The sequence below is a fragment of the Cetorhinus maximus genome, chromosome 12 (genome assembly GCF_964194155.1).
Source record: "Cetorhinus maximus chromosome 12, sCetMax3.hap1.1, whole genome shotgun sequence".
NCBI lineage: Eukaryota > Metazoa > Chordata > Chondrichthyes > Lamniformes > Cetorhinidae > Cetorhinus > Cetorhinus maximus.
The window spans coordinates 115,445,436-115,457,095 of NC_135890.1; the positions used below are offsets into that span (position 1 = coordinate 115,445,436).

The following is an 11,660-nucleotide window of genomic DNA, read 5'->3' on the forward strand; positions in this document are numbered from 1 at the left end:
AAAAAAGGGAGAAACTTGGAAGAGGTTGGGTATCTAAAACTAAGCAATTCCTGACATTGCAATGGTCAGCTGGTATATCAAAATAGGATGCCCAACATATTTTCCAAAAATATGATAAATAATTCACACTTTGTGAAACCAAACAAGACAGATGATCAGTAAATACTTAGAATCACTGAAAATTACTACTCTATACAACAATCTCATTTACGTAGATTCTTCAAATGCAGTTTATTATAAGCCCACCGTATCTAAACACATTAACCATGGTTTCCTCTAAAACACAAGGCCCCATGGATTTTTGAGGCCTCAACAGCATATCTGCCAAGCTAAACAACTTACACATTTTCAAACTTGTGACATATAGGTAATTGAAGCTGGAGCATTATTTCCATCTCTGCAACATTATAAAACTAACCTCGGAATGCATAACCCATGTGCAACAAACGGTGGAGCTAAGTTGGTCAACTGCAGTCGCTTTGTGAAGTTCAGAAATAGGAACAAGTTGCTCTACTTGGGTAGGTTTCAGACTAGTAATTGAAGTGCGACGCAGGGCCAGCTCACATCTCTTGGCATTACATTGCCTTGACATACAGGCAGTCATAGAATGATCCCATTATTTAGCTCAAATGCAGTAAACAAAATTACAAAAAGATTTTTTTTTTTTAAATTCCAGCAAACCCACTTTTTAAGGAAAAAAATGGCAACATCAACCAGTTACTAGTGGGTGTTTAATTTCTGAAAGCTGGCAAGTCATTCTTTGCATTTCAACATTGACTTCAAATTAATAGTGGACAGAGATTTGAAAACAAAGAAAGAACTGAATAATTATCAATTATAAAACTGTATTATTGGAGAACAACAGCCTACTCACAGGAACAATAAGTCCTTGCCAATAGAATACATTTGTTTCATCCACTAGGATATTACGGAAATTCTTCATTCCAGACGAGCGGATTTCCTCAAGTTCCTGCAAAAAACAAACAGGTAGAATACTGAGAATGGTGCTACAGCAGAATCTGGTCGCTGTTAATCCCTTTCCCTCTGACAATCACTATGTAGTCCAGGAGCCAACTTAGCGAGTAGAGTTGTAACAAAAAGTAACTTTTCATTAAATTGAATACGAGTATCTAAAATCTACAATAATCACTGCCTACCATTGTTGCCATCAGGAATACAGTCATATTCTCATTAGAACTGCAACAAAAATATACTTGAATTCTACAAGGTATGGAATTTAAGAGTGACTAACAGGCCTTTTCTCAACTTTTTTACATCTTGTTTGTATACATGAACACAGCAGTGAAATTAGAATAATGAAAAAAGATTTAAAAGTTCTAAAAATCCTAAAATATCGAAGAAATTATACTCTCACACACGGAAAAATTTACAGGGTCACCCGATCGAGGTCTTCAAGCTTACAAGAGCTATGTAAGGTACTGATAAGATGGTTTCTACTGGTTGGCAAGACAGTAACAAAGAGACAAAAGCCGATTAGAAAAATTCCCTTTCGGAGTGGTTAGAAACGTAGAACTCTGACATAGATGCTATCGAAATAAAGTTCATTAATTTGTTGAAAAGGGAATTACCGATGCTTGAAAAAAATAATTATTAGGATAGTGAGCATGAAAATGTGATCAATTAGGTGGTTCATGGAGAAAAGCACTAGCATAAACTTCTCAGATCAAATGGTGTTTTCATATTATATGATTCTTTAACAAATGAATCATATACAAGGCAAAACTAAAAGCAAGATTTTTTTTTATAGGATTGTGGGGTACACCTGAGACCTAGGATCAATCCACTGTTTGCTGCTCCTCAATGCTTTTCATCTCCTTGGCAAGGTCAGTGATATCTGCTGTTCACCACTTAGTAAAATGGTCTAAGGCCCTGAACTCCTTGTCCCACTCAGAGAAAATGTCACTTCCTGTTCCCTGAGCACAGTACTATACCTGCAGCTGCCCAGAAAGCTAAACGATAAAATCAAAGGCAAAGGATGAAGAATCATATACAGGCCACCACTGATTTGGCAAGTCCATCAATACGCAGTAGAAAACAATAAAACTAACATACTGAACTGCACTGTACAGCACAGTGCAGGTTCTAAGTAGCTGTGATTAAGTGGTACACCGCTCTAGTCAGGCCGCATCTTGAATAGCGTTCAGTTCTAAGGCACAAAAAATCTGTTCACGTCCAGGAAACAGTGCAGAGAAAGACAAAGCTGTTCCCTAGCATCAGGACATTTAGTTACAAGGAAATGTTAGAAAAATTCAGACTCCTCAATCTTAAAAGGTAGCTTACAGGAGATATGTGTTACAAAGTGGGATATGAAAGGTAAATACATGGCACTATTTCAAATTAAATGATAACAACAAAACAAATAAAAAGGCAAGGTGAGGGCTGATATCAGAAAATATTTCTATGCGGATTAATAATCAGAATGATCACTAGATACTGTATGGTAATGGAGATAAAAACAGAAATCAATCAAGAGGCAGTTCAATGCTAGATGGATTGCATCCAATAGGCTATGAAAGGATGAGTTAAGATGGACAAACTACTCCACTGTAACCTAAATTTGTGACAAGAATACCTTTCATCAATATAACATAACTGTTAAAATCTTTATTCCTTTAACCCTGTTTTTGCAAGAGTGGTATATTATAAAGATGGTCAGCCCACAAGGGTGGAACAGTACTTTATTACTTTTCCACATGAACATTCTTTATAAGTGAGGTTGAAAAAACAAGCAGTTGCAGTCTATGCAACTCCAGATGTATCACTGCTGAGTCTAACTTTGGCCCCTACCCAATGTCCAAAAGATATATATTTAATAATGAAGTGGGTTTCATTTTTTCTCTATATTCGCAAAAATCCAATAGGCCAGCCATTGGCTGTCTTTTGTCTTGAGAGTGATGTATTTTATCCATTAAGGCCCCTCATGAACATTTTGCTTCAACTATCTTTGCTGAGTTTCTTAGTCATCTTGTTATCAATGTTGCTCAACAATTGTAACGCAGCTTTGAAGTTGCTGTGAAGGAACAATGTTAAAATCTAAGATAAATGCAAAAAACTGCAGATGCTGTAAATCCAAAACAAAAATAAAAATACCTGGAAAAACTCAGCAGGTCTGACAGCATCTGCGGAGAGGAACACAGTTAACGTTTCGAGTCCGTATGACTCTTCAACAGAACTAAGGAAAAATAGGTGACATATAAGCTGGTTTGGGGGGGGGGGGGGGACAGGTAGAGCTGGATAGAGGGCCAGTGATAGGTGGAGATAACCAAAAGATGTCATAGACAAAAGGACAAAGAGGTGTTGAAGGTGATGGTATTATCTAAGGAATGTGCTAATTAAGGATAGAAAGCAGGACAAGCAAGGTACAGATAGTCCTAGTGGGGGTGGGGTGAAGGGAAGGGATCGAAATAGGCTAAAAGATAGAGATAAAACAATGGATGGAAATACATTTAAAAATAATGGAAATAGGTGGGAAAAGAAAAATCTATATAAATTATTGGAAAAAAGGGGGGTCGGAAAGGGGGTGGGGATGGAGGAGAGTTCATGATCTAAAATTGTTGAACTCAACATTCAGTCCGGAAGGCTGTAAAGTGCCTAGTCGGAAGATGAGGTGCTGTTCCTCCAGTTTGCGTTGAGATTCACTGGAACAATGCAGCAGGCCAAGGATGGACATGTGGGCATGAGAGCAGGGTGGAGTGTTGAAATGGCAAGCGACAGGGAAGTTTGGGTCATGCTTGCAGACAGACCGAAGGTGTTCCGCAAAGCGGTCACCCAGTCTGTGTTTGGTCTCTCCAATGTAGAGGAAACCGCATTAGGAGCAATGAATGCAGTAGACTAAATTGAGGGAAGTGCAAGTGAAACGCTGCTTCATTTGAAAGGAGTGTTTGGGCCCTTGGACGGTGAGGAGAGAGGAAGTGAAGGGCAGGTGTTGCACCTTCTGCGGTTGCATGGGAAGGTGCCGTGGGAGGGGGTTGAGGTGTAGGGGGTGATGGAGGAGTGGACCAGGGTGTCCCGGAGGGAATGATCCCTGCGGAATGCCGCCGGGGGGTGAAGGGAAGATGTGTTTAGTGATGGCATCATGCTGGAGTTGGCGGAAATGGCGGAGGATAATCCGTTGAATGCGGAGGCTGGTGGGGTGATAAGTGAGGACAAGGGGGACCCTATCATGGTTCTGGGAGGGAGAGGAAGGTGTGAGGGCAGATGCGCGGGAGATGGGCCGGACACGGTTGAGGGCCCTGTCAACCAACGTGGGTGGAAAACCTCAGTTAAGGAAGAAGGAGGACATGTCAGAGGAACTGTTTTCGAAGGTAGCATCATCAGAACAGATGCGACGGAGGCGAAGGAACTGAGAGAATGGGATGGAGTCCTTACAGGAAGCGGGGTATGAGGAGCTGTAGTCGAGGTAGCTGTGGGAGTCAGTAGGCTTGCAATGAATATTGGTGGACAGTATCACCAGAAATTAAGACAGAGGTCAAGGAAGGGAAGTGTCAGAGATGGACTATGTGAAAATGATGGAGGGGTGGAAATTGGAAACAAAATTAATAAATTTTTCCAGGTCCAGACGAGAGCATGAAGCAGCACCGAAGTAATCATCGATGTACCGTAGAAAGAGTTGTGGGAGGGGGCCGGAGTAGGACTGGAACAAGGAATGTTCCACATACCCCATAAAGAGACAGGCATAACTGGGGCCCATGCGGGTACCCATAGCCACACCTTTTATTTGGAGGAAGTGAGAGGAGTTTAAGGAGAAATTGTTCAGTGAGAGAACAAGTTCAGCCAGACGGTGGAGAGTAGTGGTGGATGGGGATTGTTCGGGCCTCTGTTCGAGGAAGAAGTGGAGAGCCATCAGACCATCCCGGTGGGGGATGGAGATGTAGAGGGATTGGACATCCATGGTAAAATCTATTTGGATACACATACCACTTAAGTAATTTTCACCTCCCCACTGCTTATTTGTTATCTTGGGGAAGGTGGACTTTAACTTATATAGAGTGATCAGTTTACTTAGCTTCTCTGGTGTGCCAAATGCAAGAACTTTGAACCTCATCAAATATGTAAATAAACTGAAAGTCCTGCACTGGGAGGTAGAGGCAAGGGAGGTGCACACTCAACTATTTCTATTTTATTGGTAGAGCAGCCCTTCACTACCTGATTGTCACTACAACTCAATGCTGGATCAGCAGTGAAAGTATATTTCAGCAAACACTATTTGAGTTCTTTGCCACTCAGTAGCTAAAATATATGGAGAACCAGAATTGCCCATTTTTTTTATTTTCAGATTTCATAAAAGATGTTTTCCAATCATTAAAATATGCAGGACTGTACTATGCACAAGTATGACTGAATACACCAGCAAGGTTTTGGGGAGGGGCCTGGGTGGGGCAGCCAGAAGGGAGAGGCTGTTGGTGAAAATAAATTTAGTAATTATGGAGGAAGGACACAAAGATCCTCAAGAGAGTGCACAATTAATTTGTCAGAATGGTTTCAAGGATGAGGGAGTCCAGTTACAAGAAGCTGAGGCTGTTCTCCATGGCTTAAAAGGAGATTGAGGGGTGATTTGATAGAGGTCTACAAGATTCAGATAGACAAAGAAAAGCTGCTCCCATTAGCTGATCATACCAGGACTAGGAAACACAAATTTAAGGTTTTGAGCGAGAGATGCAGGTGGAATACGAGAACTTTTTTTTGTACAAAGGGGCTGGTAATGATCTGGAATTCGCTGCCCATAAGGATGGTTGGAGAAGCACTAAGCAATTTCAAAAGGAAACTGAGGGACATTCGAGAGAAATAAACTTGCATGGCTATGGGGATACAGCAAGGGAATAGGCTCGACTGGATTCCTCTGCAGAGAACTGATATGGAATTGATGGGCCAAATGGCTTCCTTCTGTGCTGTAATGTCTCTATGGCTGGATACCCATAACAGTTCCCTAGCAAATTTCATCTAACATCTCTCATGTGAGAATACAAACCTCTGCAATATTCACTTCTGGAATTTGACAAAATTATTTAAAATATAGTCAGACCAGAGATACAAACGACAGATAGTCTATGGGACTAAACTTCTAATCAAACAACTGATCTTAACTAATAACTCAGTGATGTCACAAGTGCACAATGGCCAGCATGAGTTACAATTCAGGATCTAAAGTCATGTATTCTGTTTACAACACACTTTGGCCAAGTAAAATTCACATGTAAATGGGACCTAAATTGGTGCACAAATGCAGAGAGTCTGCAAATGTCATGATAAGTTTAAATGTCATCCCTCTCAATGTCGACTGTCAAATATAGAACTTACATTGCGCGTGTCATCTGTTTAAAGTAAATTAGAACTGCACACTAAAACCTGAATTTTTCATTTTGTTAGCACTATAAAGGCACAAAAAAAATTGCTTAAATACAGGGTCAAATCTCCACTTGGCCATTGCCATTCCAAGGCAGACTTTTTAAAAAAATGTATCCTCTTCCACAAAGAGTGGACTCAATGATTCACGTAATTGCTTGCCTACAAATAGTGGAATGAAAGGACCCAAGGCAATGAATAGAAGGAAAGAACTAGAAGAGTGGAGCTTTCAGGAAGGCTTAAAATACTGGGGGAGCTGCAGAATTCAGGTGCAGCAACACCAGAGTGATTTGAAGTTTGATGAATTAATAGAGAATCAATCAATGAAGGTTAGTGAGGAGAGGATGAAAGACAAACAAAGCTTAATGCAGAGGTTTGGACAAGTGTGAATTTATGAAATGAGGGTGGGCGACCAGCAAGAAGGGCATTGGAATAGTCAAGTCTGGGAATGACAAAGGATGTATAAGAATTTTGGCAGCGACAACTAAGTAGAAGCTTGACCCTGGTGACAGACAGGAAGGGGGATTTCAAATTCAGATCAAGATCAAGTATAAGGCCACAAGAGGGCCAGATAAAATGACAGTATCAAGGGAACAATGATTGTAGTGGAGAGCAAAGATAATGGCTTTGGTCTTCTCAACACTGAATTGGAATAATGGTACATTCAGGATCTGATTCCAGACAAGCAGAGAATGAAAACAATCGAGAGGTCAAGGAAAGTAGGAGGTAGAGTTGGACATCATCAGCATACAAGCTGAAGAGAACACTGCTTGTAAATCAGGAAAGAGCCTGGGAGTCTACAGAGGTAACGATGTAGGGGTGGGAAGAGGGGCTGAGATGCACCAACTGCATTCGGACAGGCAGAAATAAGTCAATGCCATGGAGGTGGACAAGACAGGAAAGGAAGTGGGAGTGTGGCACCAAGAATTAGGCCCAATAATCCATGCATTTTTCACTTCACTCAGAACTTTATATAGCTAAAATTGGAAACGAGTTGTAGCATCATTAGCACGTATTTGATGAAGGTGACAAAATTGGGTGTCAACCACCAAACAACACTGCATGAACTCTGATGATTTAGCAAATTTCTGGTAGTAATTCACAACGTTATTGTCGTGTATCCTTGCACAAAGCATAATCATCACTAGCACAGCCACTGTAGAATTTATGATAATATTCTGACAAGGTTTAATTAAGGTGATTTTGCTAAATACAGCAATATTTCTCGGTTCCATTGATAAAACTAGCAAGAGATTCTCCCCCAACCACCCCCAGCAGGTACCTGCTTTGATTCTCAGTCGATGCTGATTTAGATGGATTCAGCTGTGCCATGATTGGTACTACAATTAATCTCAATGCATTTAGGTTGATATGAACAATTAGTCTGGTCCTCACAGGAGTGTATACACTTGTAGACATCAAGCAAAAAAGGGGCTCATCTGTGATTCACTTCCCTCCTACTACCATCAACCTCCACAATATTCTCCATTTGGGTTCATGTGTAGAATGGCCACAAAGACAAGATTCCAGAAAACTTAACAGTTGCAGCACAGGAGGCGGCCATTTGGTCAGTCATGTTCGTGCTGGCCCTTTGCGAGAACAAACATTCAGCATTCTTAAAACCATACGGGGGATGGATCGATACTTACATAAAGAGGTGGCAGTTCAGAAAGTGACAAACTGCTTTATGTAAAAGTAAACTCTTGAAATGATAGCAGATCCTAATTTTATTACTATGCCAAACAAATAAGTACTTTGTGACTTTTTAAATTCCAGTTGTGAAGTATTTTTTAGGCCTCATTTCCAAAATTCTCAAATTTGATTCAAAACACTTAGATAAATATATAACTTTAATTAGAACTCCTATCTTGAATATTAAATATTTCAGTATCAGCAGACTTCATTCCCCACAGACAACATTCTGCTTTCCATTCTAAGAGTGGTTAAAATAGCATATTTATAGAAACTATTCCAATCCAAGTCCACAGAATGCTTTGGTAGAATTTACTAAGCTATCAGCTGATGCTAAACGGATAGCAGTATGTGCTCTTCTAATGACATCCATTTTGAAAGCGTTATCAATGGTAATCTGTATCACACCAAGGCAAAACAAACTGTACTTTAGATCACATCTCATCTGCAATTTCATTTCTTAAACTTGTAGTTATGAAAAGGTTTGGCTTATTATAAATTTTGTTTTTGGATTAGAAATATATAGAGCAAAGTTTTTTTTTTAAAAACAGCAAGATGGGAGATTAAAACCTGCCCACAAGCTTCAGAATATTTCTAATCTATAATTATTCACTATGTAGAAGCATAGGCCCAAAATCTCTTCCTTATCATGAGATACTGAATCAAACAATTGTGCTTTTAGGTGGGGTAAACCGTTGAGGAGCATGCCAAGTCGCCATTAACTTTCTTTAAAATGAGATTATTCAACAAAATCTGAATGTGGAACAAATCAGTTTAAAAACATATGAGTTCAGTTTATTAAATGAAAGATAAAAAGCTTTGTTTGGAAATCAATGCTTAGGTGATATATTACATTTTAACCTGCCTACTATAAAAATTCATTTTGTTACAAACAGGATTCAAGACAGATTAAAATGTTGCAGCACCATTTTACTTACGTTTGAGGAAATTATTCTGAATAAATGAATTGCGCATGTGAATGCGGATCTCTTCCGGCACACATGCATGTAGGATACAAGAAGCATGTTTATTATCGATAGAAAATGGGAAAATTCGCAAACATAAAACTGGAGCTATGCATTGGTTAATTACATGGAATAAGTAAAGACCAGAAAATACACTGGAGCGATTTTAAGTATTATAATGGGTTAGGCCATGGCAAATAAGATTCAAAATTCAATTTTTTTTAAAATTCTGGAAATAAAATGCTTGTGTCAGCAGAAGTGGCTATGAAGCCACAAGGCTAACGTGATTTCAGGAAAGAAAGCTGCCATCCTTTCGTGGTCTGGCCCATGCAATTCTAGCCCCAGACCAACATGGCTGTCACTTAACTGCCCTCTAAAGTGATGCGGCCTGACCCAGGGGAGCCTTACAAGTAATTACTGACTTTCAGCTGAGAAAAGTATTCTGTTCTTTGCCCTTTGAAGTGGCCTAGCATGTGGGTTACATCAAAACCCCTCCAAAACAGCAGCCCAAGGCCAACAACCAGTTCAGGCAACTGGGGATGGGCAATAAAAATGTAAAGCCATGCCTGTGAAACACATCTTCAGAATGAATATACAGATTTCATATCACAGAAATGCAGCTTTAGTTTGATTGTGTTTTTAAGGATCCAACACTCTGCACTTCCTTCCATCCCTACAAATGTTTACATTTTTAAACACTCTCTCGGGCAATAATGGAGAATGTTAAATTTTCACACGGCCCACTGTACTGCAAAGCAACTGCACTGTCAACCAACTACACAAAAAAGTGCAGCACCCTCTACAGAGCGCCTGGGGAGCCCCCCCCACCCCCCCACCCCAGAGGGGGGATCAGGACAAGCATCCATGGACCTCTAACCAGACTGAAAATGTGTTGCAGATGTGCAGCTACAACCAGAAAAAGTGGCAAGTTAGAACCGAGAAGTCAATGTCAAATCAAGTACAGAAAGCAGAAATAAAAATCAGCAAGAGGAAGCCTGGATTGAGGAGAAACCTGAAGGAATTCCATTTTGAACTGGCGTGCACCAGTACCCTTGAGGAAGCTATTAACATTTACAGATTAATACATTTTGTGCAACAAAAAATAAAATTGACCCAAAATCTTAATGGTTCAACAGGAGGAGGAGGAGGGGGGGGGGGGGGGGGGGGGGTGGTGGGGTGGGGGAGAGGGGGGTTAAAGGGGGAAGGAGAGGCGCAAGGGATGTTGTAAAGAGAGAAAAAAAAGACATCTTGTCGCCTGGGTGCAGCGAGACAGGAAATTGCTGAGTCAAAGCAGAGCACGTTTCAACCTCATTCCCAACCAGCCAACAGCTTCCCACTGGGGAGGGGAATTTCCCAATTTGAGTTTGACTGCGGGGGAGGGAGGGAGGGGGGAAAGAATAGAAATGTTGTGGTGTTTTTGTTTGAGGGGGGGTGGGGGGAAATCCAGCCCCTGGGGAACAGGGGAAGGAGGGAGGGAGGGGCTGGAAACGAAGCGGCGGCATCAGGCTCAGGCCCAGGGCCCCCGTCGCCTCCTCAACACGGAGAGAAAATAAAAACTCGTCGAATGATAAATATAAAATATTCCCCTCAACCCCCTCCCCCCTAAAAACACCCCCAGGGCGGTCATATGAACATAAACAGGCGGCGGCTTCACTGGGCGAAGGAGGGGCGGGAGGCGGTGATTCCCCCACCCCCGGGCTCAGGGTCATCGGCGCCATTTGGGCGCATTAGTTTTTGCCCCTGTTCCTACCTAATGCCCCCCCTCCTCAGACTCCCCTCCCCCCCCTCCCTCATCATCACCCCCTCCCCCCACCTCCCCTCACACTCCAGTCCCGTTATTTTTTCCCTTCCCCCTCCCCGCCCGCGTAATTCCCCCCCACCCCCGGGTTTCGAACCGGTTTACTTCCCCCCCCCACCCCCCCCGGAGTTTCGAGCCGCTCCCCTACCCCGTTCCCTACCCCCGTACCCGGCTCCCTGCTCCCTCGCTCGGCGGTGACTCGGAGCCGCGTTTTTTTTTTCTCTCTACCTTCATCAGCCGCTTGCTGCCCGCCATCTTGATTATCCGCACTTCCCACCAGGACCGGCGAGCACCGCGCTTCCTGTCGGCGGCGGCCGGCGGCCAGTCAGAGGCGGCGGGCCGATCAAAGGGAGGGGGGAGAGCCAATCAGAGGCGACGGCCCCCGCGGCCGCCGGCGGCCAATCAGAGGCGGCGGGCCGATCAAGGTGGGGGTGGGCGGGCCAATCAGAGGCGGCGGGCTGATCAAGGGGGGGGCGGGCCAATCAGTGGGGGCGGGCCAATCAGAGGCGGCGGGCCGATCAAGGGGGGGGAGGGCCAATCAGAGGCGGCGGGCTGGATCCAGGGAGGGGCGGGCCAGTCACGGGGCGACGGCCCGCGGCCGCTGGCGGCCAATCAGAGGCGGAGGCCTATCGGGGTGGGTTGGGGGGGGGTGGTGGGGGGGGAGCGCCACTTGATCAGGGGTGCTGGCCGGTCGGAGGCGGCCAATCAGACAGAGGCGGCGGCCGCAGCAGGGCGTGTCGCGGCAGGGGGCGCAGTGAGAGAGAGAGAGACGGTGAGGGAGTAACATAAAGGGGCAGAGTGAGGGGTAACTTAAAGGGGCAGAGTGAGGGGGTAACATAAAG

The 11,660-nt window shown here is 43.3% G+C and overlaps 1 protein-coding gene across 1 annotated transcript in view; it reads right to left on the reverse strand.

Annotated features, from left to right (window-relative positions):
• The window catches only part of ube2l3b (ubiquitin-conjugating enzyme E2L 3b), a 42,919-nt gene extending 31,768 nt beyond the window's left edge, over positions 1–11,151 (reverse strand). The window contains exons 1-2 of the mRNA XM_078554465.1: positions 11,047–11,151; positions 875–970 (exon numbers count right to left, since the gene is read on the reverse strand). Coding sequence (XP_078410591.1) covers positions 875–970; positions 11,047–11,073 — 123 coding nt within the window. The 5' untranslated portion in view covers positions 11,074–11,151. The remainder of the gene's footprint in view (positions 1–874; positions 971–11,046) is intronic.
• Between the last annotated feature and the right edge of the window lie 509 nt (positions 11,152–11,660).